The following is a 16685-nucleotide window of genomic DNA, read 5'->3' on the forward strand; positions in this document are numbered from 1 at the left end:
TTGGCAAAGGCAATCCTCACTGGTAAACCATCAGCTAAATCAGACTACCTTTCTATCAGGAGTTCTTCATTAATTCAAATAAATGTGTTGAAGCATGACAGCCTCCTTACTTCTCAATTCTTATTCTAAGAGAGGCAGATGGGGTGGTGGTGGTGGTGGTGGTGCTGGTGATGGTGGTGCTGGTGGTGGTGGTGGTGGTGGTGATGGTGATGGTGGTGGTGGTGGTGGTGGTGGTGATGGTGGGCAGGAGCAGTCTCAGGTCTCTTCCACCAGATCATTCTGGGGTTAAGTCTGAAGGAGCAGCAGCTCCCAGGGAAAGCTCTTCCTGTGGCAATGGCCGCAGGAAAACACTTGCAATCACTGCTCACACTTTTAACATCCCATTGGCCGACGCAAGTCGCGTGGGCAGGCCTAATATAATGAGGTGGGAAAGACACAACTCTGATTCTCCTGTTCAGGTAGGAGTTGAGGAGTCAGGGAAGTAGTATATAATTTAGAAAAATCTAATTTACCATAGTAAATTAATATGAATACACATGTAGTACATATAGAAATAAAGGACAACAGTTAAACTAAAATACCAAGGAGAAGTATTTCTTCATTGTGAAATTGGCTTCTACCTTACCCCTGTGTATCAGATATGATTCTTTGGGGAAACCATTTAATTGGATGTTTATGTACGCATACATATATGTAAAGTAATGAGTAAAATTCACATGGCAATATAAAATATCTTGGTTCTGAATATAAAAATGTAGTCACCCAGAACCAATCATACAAATAAATTATAAAGATCAGCCTGCCTTGTGTGGCTCAGTGGTTGAGCATTGACCTATGAATCAGGAGGTCACAGTTCAATTCCCCGTCAGGTCACATGCCTGGGTTTCAAGTTCAATCTGCAGTAGGGGGCATGCAGGAGGCAGCCTATCAATGATTCTCTCTCATCATTGATGTTTCTATCTTTCCTTTTCTGTTCCTCTACCTGAAATCTATAAAAAAAATTATAAAGACCAAATCTATTTCATTAAGTGTATTAAAATGTACTCAGTATTCACATTGACCTTTGTAAATAATGAGAGCATCAATAGTGTAGATATCCTAAAACTGTAGATAATCCTAAAAGTCTTTATATTAACGTTAGATCTGATTGTAAGATTTGGTGGTCAGCTAGATTTAGCTCAAGCAAAATTAAAATTACAGTGCTTCGCCTTCCATAGCAGACACTCAGCCAACAAGGACAGGTGGCCCAGAATTAGGTTTAGTTGTATATAATTGAAAGTTGATTTAATGATTAAGTGAAATAATATTTGCAAACTACTTTGCAGGATTCCTGGCACATGGTAGAAGCTCATGAATTATTTCTCCTGGTATCTTTTCCTTTTATCCCTTACCAATAGAACAAAAAGCTCATGTGTTTAATCAGTTTCTTAAAAGTGTATCATAGAAAAAAGAAGAAAATGTTTTTTGGTTTGAACTCAAATTTTTTATTTAATTAAATCTGTATCTCAATGGTTTCAGCTAGTTGTATGTACTGACCTAGCTGATTAGAATAAAATGAAATTCCCCTGAGAGCAAGAATAAGACATTTAATTAAATCAGAAATGCACAGAAACATTTGGTCAGCTGTAGGTTTATGTTTTTCAGCAAATCCAAGTTCTTATTGGACTTTATGTCCCAGCAAGATGTGTGCAGTTTTGTGAATTTGGCTGAATGCTTTACACAATCATGTCCATTCATTTAAAGATTCAGAATTTCTAATAAAATAATTATAATTAATAATTAAAGCTATCTCCTATTTCTGTAATGGCAAGAAGTATTATTTTTTAAATGTCTTAAATCATGTCTATATATTTCTTATCGATAGTTTTATACAACATAGCCTTCAAGATCTAGTAACAATGTAAAAATGTCATTGATCATGAAAATAACATTACATAATTAGATATCATTATAAAAATTTAATACAAGAATCTAAGACCATCAAATTCTATACTTTGCAAACTTCTGTCTCCATGAGTAAAACCATTTTTATAATGATGAAGTGGTAATTTGTGGATTTTTTTGTTTTTAATCCATCAATAATGTACTATATAACAGAATTATTCACCAGTTTTTTTTAAAAAAGTCTTAGAGAATAGTGTAGTGACCATATCTTCATATAATTTATAACCTCATACTGTCTGTAATATAATTAGAGATTGCAACTTGAAAATGTAATTTCATTTTGTGAAATGAAAGCAATAAACAGATAAACATGATATCAAATAAAATTAAGTGGATCTTTATTTTATTAGTCAGTAGTAATATTTTGAATGTACTTAGGATTTCTTTTGCTCTTCAAGTTTCATTTGTGTTGTGATACTTTTGTTTAATTCCTTTGCATTGTGTAAAAAAATCTATTTGTATCAGCCTAATCTTTTAATAGCAATTTGAGAATATTACTTTTTCTTCCTTTGCTATCTGCAAAAATAAATACATTACTTGTTTAATTAGTTTTACAAAAATTACGTTGTTTTTGCTTTTCACAAAGGAAAAACAATTCTATTTATCATATGAAGAGTGTCTCTCTTGTTCTGTAGAGTTTTAACAATGTGAATATTACCCTCTACCTAGAAATTGGCTACACAAGAGAAAAAGAAATGCGTGTGATTTTGATTCCACTTGAGTCATGTGTGCAGATGACTCTTTTATGGTATTTGTATGTTATCCCAGTTATTTTTTCTAACATTTCTTAGAAAACCAATATTGTTTTATTACTCAAAGCAATAATTACTTGCAACAGAAATCTGCAATATTATATGCCACATCAAATACTATAGGAATGTTATTATGACATAAACTTATGTTTGCCTGTCTCTTTTCTACATTCAGCTGTCCAAGGATCGAGCGTTATTTTCCGAACAGTGGAGGTCACATTGCATAAAGAAGGCAATACCTTTGGTTTTGTAATACGAGGTAGGTGATGGTTTAATAGACTGTCAGATATTCTTGGAGAATTTGTCAGTGAAATATAACGAGTGAACTAGAAAGTCATCCTCAAAAACACTGATCTTTCCAGCATATAAAGTTGCCTTGTAATATTTGCACCCATTCATTCTTTCTTTTTTATTGAATTAACTAAAGGCCCAGTGCATAAATTTGTGCATGGGTGGGGTCCAGCTGGCCTGACCCCAATTGGCTGATCCGATGCCGGGCATGTCAGGAGGAGGAGATGGTGGAAGGTTGGCCAATCAGGGCTGGGCCAACTCAGGGGAGGTGCCACGAGTGATTGGCCCGCAGGATCCGCTCCTGATTGACGTGGTGGGGGCCCATTGTGGGCAGGGCAAGCTGGGGGGAGGGGCTGCAGGAGGTTGGCTGCCAGCCCTGCCCCCAGATCAGGGTGAGAGAGGCCAATTGGGGGCGGGCTGGCTGGGGTGAGGGGCAAAGGGAGGTTGGCCAGTTGGCTCCATCCCCCAATTGGGCCAGTTCGCTGGCTGCAGTGGGTGTTATAGCAACAGATCGTTCCTGTTGTTATGGTGTTATGATCACTGGCTTTTATATATATATATATATAGATTGGAGTCACAATGGTTAACAAAATTATACTGGTTTCAGTGACACAATTCCATAACACATCATCTATAAACTGTATTATATGTTCATAAGTCAAGACTCCTTCCATCACCAGTTATTCCCCTATGGCTCTCCTCTCCCTCCCCCAAACCCTCTTGCCCCAGCAATTACCACATTGTTGTCTACATCCATAAGCTCTTTCTCTTCTTTTTCTTCTTTTTTTGCTCAATCCCTCCACCTCCCCAACCCCCCACCACCCCTTAACAGCTGTCAGCCCGCTCTCTATCAATGAATCTATCTCTGTTTTGCCCGTTAGTTCATTTTCTTTAAAGAAATAAAGCAGCAGTGAGTGGGAATCAAAGTGGAATCCAAATGACCTAGCTTTATTTTCAGCCTGTTAACACAGAGCCAAGAAGTCATGTCTGCAAACCTTATCTGTTCACAATCATCCTTCTTATTTGCCATTTTTCAATACACCTTTTACCTTCCCTTTATGCTTTTCTATATCACTGAGTCAAAACCGTAGATGAGTGATGCTTGCCAGAGGAGAGAGGATAGGGGGATGAGCAAAAAAGAAGTGGAATAAGGAGAACAAATTTCCAATTATGAAGGAAGTACTCACAGGAATGTAATGTAAAGCATAGGGAATATAGTCAGTCATATTGTTTTAACTTTGCATGGTGCCAGATTATTATTGCACTTACTCATGTGATAAACTTGTTAAGTATATAGATGTTGAATAATTGTGTTAAATAGTTAATGTACAATATTATAATAATATAATATTGTACATTAACTATACTCTAATATAATTTTTTAAAAATAAAGGACAACATTTTTAAAAAGTTGTTGTTGTCATAAATCCCTGAGTTCATAATCTAACTCAAGATTATTGTTTCCCTTGGGGGGAAAAATGTTAATGTGATGGGTATGACTTAATTTGATTTAATACACTAGGATTAAGCAACTTTTATTCTCCTGAAATACATTTTGTTATAACTTTCTAAAGATGAATTGATAATCTAATCCCTTCGGCACCTTTGTACATCAGCTTAACTCATCTTATTATGGGATGAGATGACATTAATAATAAAGATTTTGAGTGATTCCAACTTTTTTATAAAACCCTTAATTCTGAGCTGTAATTTTGGATTTTAATATTCTATTTTTCTCATTAGCAGCTTTATTTCTTAAAGATTACACAGGCATTAACAACTCATAAATCCTAGTGTGAAAGTGAGGGAACTATAAGAGGCATCATGAATCTTTAAAGATTTTTATGATTCTTGATTTATTTTTATCTATTACATGTATGTCATCAAAGTCAAAATTATACCCAATTTATTAAAACATTAATTAAAAGTCAGTATCTTAATAAATTTACAAACATCAAGGAAAAAATGAGATGTGTTCAGTCCTATAGACTTACCTTAAATGACTGAGCCCTAGATTTAAGCATTAGATTTCATTCTGTGTTAGTCATGTAGCAAATCAATCAATCAAATATTTATTAAAGATTCGTCAACATGTCAGCCAAGTACTCTAGAGTCATAAGACAGGACCCCTATCTACAGTCAATTACAGCTCAGTGAATTTTAGACATAAGTTGATAAAGTGCCCAAGTAAGTGGTAAAGAAAATGGGCAATGAGGAGCTCACCCAGTGGGTTAGACCAGTGGTGATTGCATTTTTCTGACCAGGTCCTATTTTTAGATGAAACAAGATCAATTTACCCTCATCTTTTGCCTTAACCATTTCCAAATTTCTGTGTAAAAGTACTAGATTAATGTAATGAAAAGTCCGTTTACAAGTAATTTTAGCACGAGGTGGTGTATACAAATCTGTTTCTGCAATATAGGTGTGAAAGGAGGCACTTGCTCACATGCCTACATGCCTAATTATTGGAAAGCTGCAGCGAAAGTACTGCTGGTTCAAATATTTATCACTAGTTGCTGTATGGTTAATCAATAACCAATCAAATTGCTAATGAAAAAGCTAAACCAACAGTAATTTAGCATCAAGAACTGGAAAAAAAAAAAAAAAAGTAATTGAAATCCACAGCCACCTCAAGATAACTGATGATGTAATGTTAACAAACTCTCCTTCACACAATTTGCAGGAATTTCAAACATCTATCTGTGTGTGCATGCCTGATAAGAGTCTTTTTGAATGAGGCTGGAATACTACCTGGTACATTGCAGGCACTTAATAAATGAAGGAATAAATATTGAATGTTGCCTAGATTTATGTGGACATCAGACTTCTTAGTATTATACTGATTTTTTAAATTTATTTATTGTTGACAGGATTACAGATGTCTCCCATTTCCCTCCCTTTGTACTCCTCCACCCAGCCCCCTGTCCCACCTAGGCCTTCTCCACACTCCTGCCTGTGCATATTTGCATGTATGTTCTCTGGTTAATCTCTTCCTATCCTCTCCTCCCCTCCACTCTGAGAGATGTCAGTCTGTTCCATGCATGCATGCCTCTGGACCTATTTTGTTCGTCAGTTTATTTTGCTCACATATAAGTGAGAACATGTGATATTTGTCTTTCTCTTAATGAACCCATTTTAGTTTGTGAGTGACACATTTTTGTAGGCTTTCATAACTCTCTTACTACATTGGTTAAATGTAAAAGTTTGTTAAACTTTTTTGCATAATTTCTCAATGAAGGACAAATAAACAACTTCTATCAGTTTGAGATCTGTCTGGCGGGTCCTCCATGCTGAAAAGGGGGCCAGCATCCACCTTTTAGGAATTATTGGTTAATCATGAAAAGAATTGGTTAATCACAAAAAGAGTGAGAAAGTGGGTAAATGTCATCATGGCAGATAATAGTTTGCAGTTGCATAATATTGAGCTAAACTTAAATCAATGGAAGTCGACCAGGACATTCAGAAAGGGGAGGAAGATTTTGCATATGGAGCATATTCATTTAGTTCAGAAGAATTCTTTCTTAACCAATTAAAATGGGTCTTAGAACAATAAAACCAGCTTTGAGTTACTGAATATAATTACATTTCTAATGGTATGTCACAGGTTCTAAAACCTTGACTTACCAAACAATAGAAGCTTTCATCCATAAAATGAAAAATGATGTGCCAGCCTACATCTGGGAGAATTAAATTTCAGTTAATTCCCTCACCGCCAAGCTACAGGAGTTGGTTTGGGCCGATGGGAATATCACTCTGCCATAAGTTACTTTTCACTTTAGACAAGGAAACCTTTTCTAGTCATTCTCAACTATTACATTGTAGGTATAATGTATGGAGCCTGATATTTAGATTTGATTTGCACTGTGGCCCTGCCTGGTATTGATACTTATACAAAAATATCCCAGGTGGGGATGCTACTGTGCAGCCAGTATTAAGACTACCACCGGTCTCTGAGTGGTTTCTGTTTTGCTTGGCATCACCAAACTTCTGGAACCTAAGCCAGTGCCTAAATTTGGTTCATCATTTCAAGTACTGATAAAATGTCCCATATCACAAAATTTAGAGCTATCTCTCTCATACTTTGGCATGCATTCGCTGATATATATTTGAAGTTAGACCTCCAAATCAAAATTATGGGAAGGTTTCTTGCTGTCTTCAGGCCCAATCCTTTCCTAAGTCAATGCTGCTTCTGGGTAAAGCAAACCTATCTTTTAATGATCACCTTGCAAATGAGAAGTTACCTAATAGTATTTTTCTCTTAGGCTAGGTTCTTTTTAAAAAAATAAATATTTATTGTTGAAAGTATTACATATGTCCCCCTTTTTGCCCACTGACCCCTTCTAACCTGCCCTGCCCCAGGCCTTCACCACCCTATTGTCTGTGTCCATGGGGTATGCATGTATGCATACAAGTTCATAGATTGATCTCTTCCCACCCACCCACCCACCCCTTCCCTCTGAGGTTCAACAGTCTATCAGCGGTCTTCAAACTACGGCCCGCGGGCCACATGCGGCCCGCAGAGGAGTCTGATCCAGCCCGCCAGGTTTTTTGGTCAGTGAGCGCAGCCGAGGTGTTACAGTAGGAATTAGTAGTTCATATAGTCCGGCCCTCCAGCTCTCTGAGGGACCGTGATCTGGCCCCCACTTTAAAAAGTTTGAGGACCCCTGGTCTATCCCATGCTTCTATGTCTCTGGATCTATTTTGTTTATCAGTTTACTTTCTTTAAGTTGACCTCCCTACCTGTGCCAAGCTTGGGAAATGTCAGTCTGTTCTACCAGGAAGACATTAAGGAACATCTCTTTGGCAGTAGCATTCATAAAAATCACATAATGGCAAGCTAGAGACCACCCAGATGGGCAGCCAGGGTCATGATGGATGAGGAAGTCAGGTCAGATGAAGGACAGTTAAGAAACTGGAAATGTTCATCCTGAAGAAGATGAGACTTAGCGGGTGTATAATCATTGATTTCAACTTTCAGAAAACACTTGTTATAGGAGAGAGTACACTTTATATATATATATATATATATATATATATATATATATATATATATATATATATATATATATATAGATTTCAGAGGGGGAAAGGGAGGGAGAGAGAGAAATACCAATAATGAGAGAGAATCATTGATTGGCTGCCTCCCACATGCCCCCTGAAGGGGATCAAGCCTGCAACCTGGGCATGTGGCCTGATCAAGACTGCAACTGTGAACTCCTGGTTGATAGGTCAGCACTCAACCACTGAGCCACACTGGCTGGTTGTAGGTATACATTTTTCTTTTACTGCCGTAGATAACAGAACAGAGATGCAAGGATGAAAGTTGAAGGAAGCTAGATGAAAGAATGTTAGGAAGAACCTTCTGGTGTCTGTCTGTACGTGGAATGGGCTGCCTCCAATCTAGTGAGCAGAACAGGGTGGGTCCGAGTGGATGCCGGGGGAGCACAGATTACACAAGTTGTACAAAGGCGTCCCAGATAAAAGGAGGACTTTCAATAAATTACCTTCTATCTCAAAGCTTCTATGTTTCCAAAAATTATTGATGAGAACTATTTTATACAAAGTTAAAATTCCCATTAAGCCTTGTGATTGGCTTGACATAGTCTGCCACATCTACCCCTGGGATTTTGGACATGCCAATTCCACGGAGGCCACTTCAGCCCCTTGAATTTTTGTCTTTTTTAAATGCTTGGACGCTTTTCTTTTACTTCAGGTTTTTCTTCCTGTATGTCAGGTTGTAGACCTGCTCACCCGCATCCCAGCCCCGGCTCATTAGCACCAGGTACCCCACCGGCCCTTGGTTCATAACTGGCAGCTGCTCTCATCGGCTAAGACTTGATAATGCGCTGAGGCTCTTGTCACACTAGGAGGTCAATATTTTATGTCACCTGTAATTACAGTCGTGTATTTATTGAGAGGTGAAGAAATGATGACTTTTAAAACACTCTATGTAAAATGAGTAAGATTTTTGAGGCCACTATATGCCAGAAGAAAACATTTGCATTTTCCCCTGCACATCAACACAAGTGCTCAGCTGGCATTTTGTAAGTGGAGGTTTTTGTGAAAGGAGCTGTATTTCTTTTCGTTGCCAGGGGGAGCACACGATGACAGAAATAAATCTCGCCCCGTTGTGATAACATGTGTTCGTCCTGGAGGGCCTGCTGACAGGTAAGCTCCATCTTTCTGTGTCACTATCCAAACAGATTAATAAAGCTTAGGGACTTTGGCAGAGACGTTGATGGGTTATAAATTTCAGAGCAGAAGACAGATAGGAACTGAATCTATGAGAATGTGAAAAGGGAATTAGCTTAGGCTGCGGAATCCAAAAGAAAGGCTTGACTCCAGATGCCACACTTACTGACCTGTCTTTGGCAAGTGGCTCAACAGTTCTGGGCTCAGTTTCCTCCTTTGTGAAAAGGGAGATAACAGCTAACTCTCAGGGTCTCCCGTTTTGTCAACGACTGTTGCTGCGGGTGCATTGCAGGGGACTGGCCCTACTGTGGCTCTGGATAAAAGGCAGCTGGCCCCTTGAAGGCAGGCTCTTGAGGGGCATCAGCTCCAATTGTTAATCTCCTGACCTGGAAAAACAGGTGGTGGTGGTGGTCCGAGTCTTACTATTAGCGACATCCTTATCATTATTATTAGTCCCTTTGATGATGAATGTCAGAGGGAAGTAATTTTTAACAAAATGTTAGTATTGTTGGTCTCCTGTGCTTTCTTTACCTGGTTAATTTGAGTACCTGAAGGATAGCTCCTTTAGCTTTCATCTCATAAACCTGGGGGGATCCCAAGTAAAATCACAACTTAGATATCTCAGGGGATGCTTACCTTTGTATTCATTTCCACAGCAAAAGTGGAGCCCATAATGGTGGGGGAACACAACTCCTGCCATTACATGTTGTGGAAAGAAAGGTGGGAGAAAAATGCACTGGTAACTCCTGACCCCACATGTTTCAGACCAGGAAAATTGTTTGAAACCTTTCCTTAAGCAATAGAAATGGTGATAATACTCAGTACTACTCATTGTACTTACCATGTGCCAGAAAGTATGCAAAGTGCCTGGCAGACATTACCTTATTCCTCGCAACCACCCATGAAATGAAGTCTTTGTATCTACAGTTACAGACCACAAAACTGAGGCCCATCATGGTTACTGACTTCCCAGCTAGGACATCAAAGAGCTAGCGTAGGTTTATTTTCCTTCCAAGCTCATACTATGAGTTCATATATTTTAAAAATTAATATTTAATATAAAATAAGAGGATATGAAGACACTGGTTTTCCACTTGTGCAAAAATATATATGCGTTTCCAGAGAATACAAAGTCACATTTTCCAGGGAAATGTTGCCTTTTTCCTATGGGAAAGCATGAGACTTGGTTGGAAAGTTTGTGAGGAGGACATTCTGAGAAAAGAGAAGTGTGTGGAAGGCCGCCTGCCCTGTTTATTGGAATTCCGACTTAGGGGAGACTTAGGGGAGTGTCGAAGGCAGTGCCCCTAATTATTCCTTGACCTTTCCAAACAAGTCTGTGCACATGCAGACCCCCGGAAGTTTACTGGAATCCTTATGCTTAGTCCTTGGATGCCCTTGCCTAGAGGACAATGTAAACACATGTGTCCTCCCAAGATTACCCACCCTACTAATTGTATCTAAAGATAAAAACTGCAATAAAAGCCTAACGGGACAGGCAATTGGGGCTGTCTAGTTAAGTTAGCCAGACAGTCCCTTAGCCTCTCTTTCACAGCAAATGTTGTGTAGGAGTAATCCATTCATCCGTTGCTCAGGGTCTGCTAGTCAGCCCTGGCATTTTCCCTTCTCATGCTTTTTCGTTTATAGCTTACTACCATTTAGAGTTGGAGTCAATAGAAATGTCAGAAGCAGGCTAATTTGTGAGCAACAAATTACCAAGTTAATGTAGGACTAAAGGAAATCAAATAATTTAAGATAAACATTTAAAGTCAAAGCACTTAGAGCATTATATAGCTGAGAGATGGTTAAGAAGTCGTTTTATTCTTCCCAAATCCTAGACTCATGGAAACAACGCCCCCTACACACACACACACACACACACACACACACACACACCCATTTGTTTTTCTCATCTCTGTGTCCATCCCTGAGGCAGGATGGTTATGATTGGGAAGCTGTGCCCTAGTGGTGTCACTAGGTCCTGAGGGATCCCTTCCAGTGCCCTGAGTGTCTGTGGTCCCAGCAGGGAGCATGGTATTTGCCTGACTTTTCCCGTGAATGTGAAACTGAATCAATTTAATGATCGCCAAATGGCCTTATAAATCAGTAGGAAATTTTATAGACTAGGGAAATTTTTCACCAGCATTCCTGTCCTGCTTGGGTTCACTGGTAATAAATTGAATGGAACTAGCAGGCTTTTCTGCTCACCTGGCTTTGGGAAAATAGGTGGATGCTGTTTCTTGGACTCTAATAAATCATCTTCAGACATGTGGGCAAAAATCCAGAAGAGGAAAATGTGCCTTCATTACTCTTGTACCCCAAGAGTTAACTGTGGGTGACTTAGATACTTGCTAATGTATAGTTATTCTCTTATTACTGATTTTCATATTGCAGCAATTTTCTGTTTGGGGCTACCTCTTTACTCTCCTACTGTCAGACGAGGCTTAAAGGGAAATGCAAATGGGGTGGATGGCAGAGCGTGGACGAAAGAACCATGTTGACTAAGTGACTATTAATACTAAGCCCCGCCATGCTGAATTGCTAGAGACTGTTCCTCTGTTCTCCCTTCAGAGAGGGCACCATTAAACCTGGCGATAGGCTGCTCAGTGTGGATGGAATTCGACTTCTGGGAACCACGCATGCTGAAGCCATGAGCATTCTCAAGCAGTGTGGACAAGAAGCAACGCTGCTGATAGAATACGACGTCTCAGTAATGGGTACGTGCCAGTCCTTCGGTTGTGATCCCTAAGCTGTAGTAGATGTCATCATCCATCCCGGATAAACTACTTTGTAATGGGAATGATCTGCTGTGTCCTCCTGGAGCAGACAGAATCTCATCAATACCAGAGCATAACTCTGTTTGGGTTCAGGAAGAGGTGAGTGGTTCCTTTCAGTAATTTAGAGTTCTTGTGTCAATAGACTCCATAAGGAGGTCTCATTCTGTCAGCGTGTTTCACCTAGCAATCAGCATTTATATGGGGATTACCCTTTGGCAGGAAAGTAGTTTTGCCTTCCAAAGCACAGAAATAGCATTGTTAACTTAGACCCGTGGTTGGCAAACTGAGGCTCTAGAGCCACATGCGGCCCTTTGGCCTCTTGAGTTTGGCTCTTCCACAAAATACCACAGTTTGGGTGAGTCTACTTTGAAGAATTGGCATTAGAAGTTTAAGTTTAAAAAACTTGGCTCTCAAAAAAATTTCAGTCATTGTACTGTTGATGTTTGGCTCTGTTGACTAATGAGTTTGCCAACACTGACTTAGGGAATATATTTTTTTTTCTTTTACTACAGAGTAAAATTTCCCAGTAGGGGATTCCTTTCTTTCTCATAACTTCACAATATGAAGCCAGATAATCAGAATTAATGGAAATTACCATTTCATCACCAGACCTAGGGACAAAGAAAGGAAAAGAACATGTAATGTCATTGATTAAAATCAGAAGTTGAGTGCCCTATTCTTTCTTTCAATAGTGATTCCAATAGGAAGTAACTTTATTTCTACCCTCATAACTATAATAAACCTGGGAAGATAGTCTCCTGTGGCTTTTAAACGTTAAGAGAGGGCCAAAGATTTGTGTCATGTTGACTAAGGCAGAAAACTTATGAGAGAGTCAACTGAAACCGAAATTGAAGCTTAAATCATATTTTAAGTAATTCTTACAATTATCAGACTTGATTATGTGACCTGACTTTACCCATAAGTTTAATGCTGGTGCAATGTAGCACAGAAAAAGAAACATATTCTATAACTGCAAACTCCTCTCTTTCCTACTCTGTATGATTTGCGTAAAATAGTGTTGCTTAAAAGTATTCTTAATTTGCCTCCTAGCATGAAATGTCTTAGGAAGGTATGAGGTTTCCTAAAGGGCTTAAAGTGTGAGACCTAAGAAGTTCTTAGCGGGATAAATAGGATGATGTGCCCTAATTATGAAGGAACTTTTCTTCTTTCATTCATTCTTCCTTTATTTTGTCTTCCCTCCCTCTTTCTCTTTTTCTTTTGTTATATGGTTTTTAAATTAGATTTTTAGTTAGATTATTTGGCTTCTGTTTTCAAATTTTCTGATTTCTAGTTATAATTTAGACCATGTTAGTTATTTCCCCATGCCTTAGTCACCTCATTTGTCAAATAAGAACTAATAATGCCTATTTTAAAAGGCATTTGTGAAAACAAAAATAAATTATATTAGTAATTATTTTTTAAATGTTGATACAATACATGTTAACGTTAAAAATTGAAGCAGATGTTGGGCATATTTAACTCATTCGTTCAGTCTAAAAGTATTTATTGAGCTTAGTGGGAAGAACCAAGAATACAGAATAACAAACCTGTTCCCTGTCATTATGAAGCTCACAATTGATGGAGGAACAGATAGAAATTTACCAAACAAGCAATCATAAAATGTGATCATTACCTACCATGATGGTAATGGGATTCTGTAATAGGGAACAAGGGAAGACACAGATGAGGGTTGACAGGTTCCAATAATAAGGTAGTCATTGAAGAGGTGACAGGTAAGCTAAAACCTGAAGGCTTAGAAAGAACCAGCTCCCAAACTGAAGACAACAATAGCCTGTAAGGGCTTCAGTCTATCTCCCCAAAGGGGTGAGCAGCACTTCAGAGAAGATTCCTCCCTGTCTCATTATTGCCAGTTGGGAGGGGATGAGGTGATCCATCTGCCTGCCTTCTCCCCAACCCACACTTATATTCTTAATGATGCTTGAATGTTTTTACACTCCAGAATTCTCAGATATCCCCCTAATCTAGGGGAAAGTAGGCCATCAGGAAGGAAACACATTAAAAGTTTCTATAACTTGCTAGATATAAGACTAATATACAAAGCATTTCTCTATAGCAACCAAAAACAGCAAGTTTAATTTTTTTAATCCTCCCCTGAGAATATTTTTTCCGTTGCTTTTTAGAGAGAGTGAAAAGGAGGGAATAAAGGAGAGAGAGAGAAAGAAAGAGAGTTTGACCAGGACTGGGGATCAACCCAGGTAAATGCTCTTGACAGGGAATTGAACCCATGACCCTTCAATCTGTGGGCCAATGTTCTAACCACACAGCAAAACCACCAGGACAGAAAGTTAAATTTTCAGATACCATTGATAATAAAAATAAAATAATATGGCTCCTATAAGAAATAAATATAACAAAAGGTATATGAATCTATTAGGATGTAGAATATATATAGCCTATGTAATATTGTAAAAGCCTAATATGCAAATTGTTTGACCTGGAGTTTGACCACTCACTATGACATGCACTGACCACCAGGGGGGCAGTGCAGAACATGAAGGGTGACATGGTGCTGGCAGTGGGCAGGAATAGAGGTGCTGCTGGCCCCAATGGGCCCTCACGAGAGTGGGACCATGGCGGGATGGTAGAGCAGGTGAGGGGGCCACTCCAGGCCAAGGCAGGTGCAAGCAAGTGCCTGATTACCCCTCCCATCATCCCATAGATGGCGACCAGTAGCAGCAGCAGGGGGCGGGGCCACCTCCTGGCTCCCAGGTGCTAAGGGAGCTGGGCGGGAGGCCCAGCCCCAATCGATCACTCTGTAGACAGGATGGTGGAGCAGATGAGGGAGCAGCATCAGGCTACAGAGGGTGCCAGGCAGGGCTGTGGGACTTCGAGGCTGGGGGCATGAGCTGGGGCCTGATCCCCACAGGCTACCCCAAGGGACCCCACCCATGCACGAATTTGTGCACTGGGCCTCTAGTATATATACTAAACTGTTAAGCATCATTAGTAGTGCATAAAACTATCAAGCATATGTATAGTAGTACATAAAAAATACAGAAATAAATGAAGACCTATACAGTAAAACCTTAATATAGTGGGTTAATTTAGGTGAGGGGGTGTCCGTTAAAGCTGAAAGTTTGTTACTTAATAAAATAGGTTTTCCAAATAGATGTGTAAAAATTGACAAATTAGTTAACCTGTTTTTACTTTGGTAGATATGTTTGTGTAATTAAAATTAAGTATTTATGAAAAGTTTAATTTCACAGAAAAGTTTTCTATATGTATTACAGTAATTTAAATTTATACTGAATAGCTGTAGTATCCACCAGACCCCGCCAGTAAACAAATGCACACAGCTAGGGCATGTAGGAACATCATCCTGCATACATTAAAACTGCTGCAGTAAGTCACCCAGGGACAAAAACCAATTATCTCTCTCAATGTGGTGTGATCATGTGCTAATCATTTGCTGAACATTGTTTATCAGCAGTAACTCTTGGATTTAAATACATAGACTGTAGTTGTAGACATGTAATATTTATTTATGTCAGGGAAGTTACTACATTGTTTTCCCCCACATATGACCCCTTTGCTAAAATTTGTCAAAAGTAATGGTGAATTAATATCCAAAAAAAGTTAATTTAATTATAAGCAAATCTTGGTTTAAAGAATTTTAAAATTAACAGGGTGTTCATTTTCCCAGATGACATATGGACCAGAAATTTTATACATTAAATCCGAAGTCTATAAAATTAACGTCCACAAAATCGAGAATTTACTGTATCATGTTCTTAGATGAGAAATATTAATATCTGAAAGATGTCACTTCTCTCAAATGTATTGATAAATTAATTCTATTCAAAGTCTTAGAAGGATCTTGAGGTCAGAGGACCTTAATAAGTTCTTTCTAAAATGTACATGATGTAAGAAAGATGGGAGGAACATACAGCAATATACTTTGAAACAATACAAAAGCAGAGAAACTTGTTCTAAGCAATATTAAGACTTTATTCTAAAATTGTGCCATTAAATGTATGTAATATTGATGTGGGGTAAAGAGACCAACAGAAGAAAACGGGATGACTAGAAGACCACCCCAGATACAGAAACAGAGGTATGGTCTTATATCAGTGGCCAAAGGTTGAACTGAATAGTCAAATAATGCTGGGTCAGTTAGCCTCATGGGGAAAAAGTCAATTAAATTCCTACTTCATTTCACATCCAAAAATAAGTGTATTTATGTAACCATTTCCCAACAGACTGGTATTATAAATAACTGAATGAATATCCTTTTACCCAAATTTTTGTCTGTATTTCTGATTACATTAAGTCAAAGACTATATTTATTTTTAAAATAGCTGATACATAGTTTCAAATTGTCCTCCAGAAGGATTACACTGCAAGGTGTGGGCAAAGTAGGTTTACAGTTGTTTGTATGGAAAATAATATAATAATTAATAAATAATATTGCAAGAATAAACTCTGTGTTTCACATACTCACCACTGTAAACCCACTTTTGCCCTGCCCTGTATTTTATATTAATATCAGCAGTATTTTAAATTTACCTCTCCCACTAGACCTTGGCAACATTGACTGGTATTATGTTTGATCATTCTGATGTTAAGTGAAAGTTGCATTTACATTTTAATTTACGTTTTTAAAAAACTTATAGTGCAAGTGAGTATTTTTTTGTATGAGCACTAGCCATTTTTATTTTCTGTTTTCTGCTTGTGTTCCTTACTCATTTTTCTGTTGGAAGTGCCCTAACTT

General features: G+C 38.4%; 1 protein-coding gene across 21 annotated transcripts in view; it reads left to right on the forward strand.

Annotated features, from left to right (window-relative positions):
* GRIP1 (glutamate receptor interacting protein 1) overlaps positions 1 to 16685 on the forward strand; it is a 658304-nt gene that overhangs the window by 525282 nt on the left and 116337 nt on the right. For all 21 annotated transcript variants that reach the window (XM_084877571.1, XM_084877568.1, XM_084877570.1 and 18 more), the window contains 3 exons: positions 2872 to 2955; positions 9080 to 9155; positions 11748 to 11893. In XM_084877571.1, the coding sequence (XP_084733697.1) occupies positions 2872 to 2955; positions 9080 to 9155; positions 11748 to 11893 (306 nt within the window). The remainder of the gene's footprint in view (positions 1 to 2871; positions 2956 to 9079; positions 9156 to 11747; positions 11894 to 16685) is intronic.

Source organism: Pipistrellus hanaki (assembly GCF_964339955.1).
Source record: "Pipistrellus hanaki genome assembly, chromosome: 3".
In the NCBI taxonomy this organism is placed as follows: domain Eukaryota; kingdom Metazoa; phylum Chordata; class Mammalia; order Chiroptera; family Vespertilionidae; genus Pipistrellus; species Pipistrellus hanaki.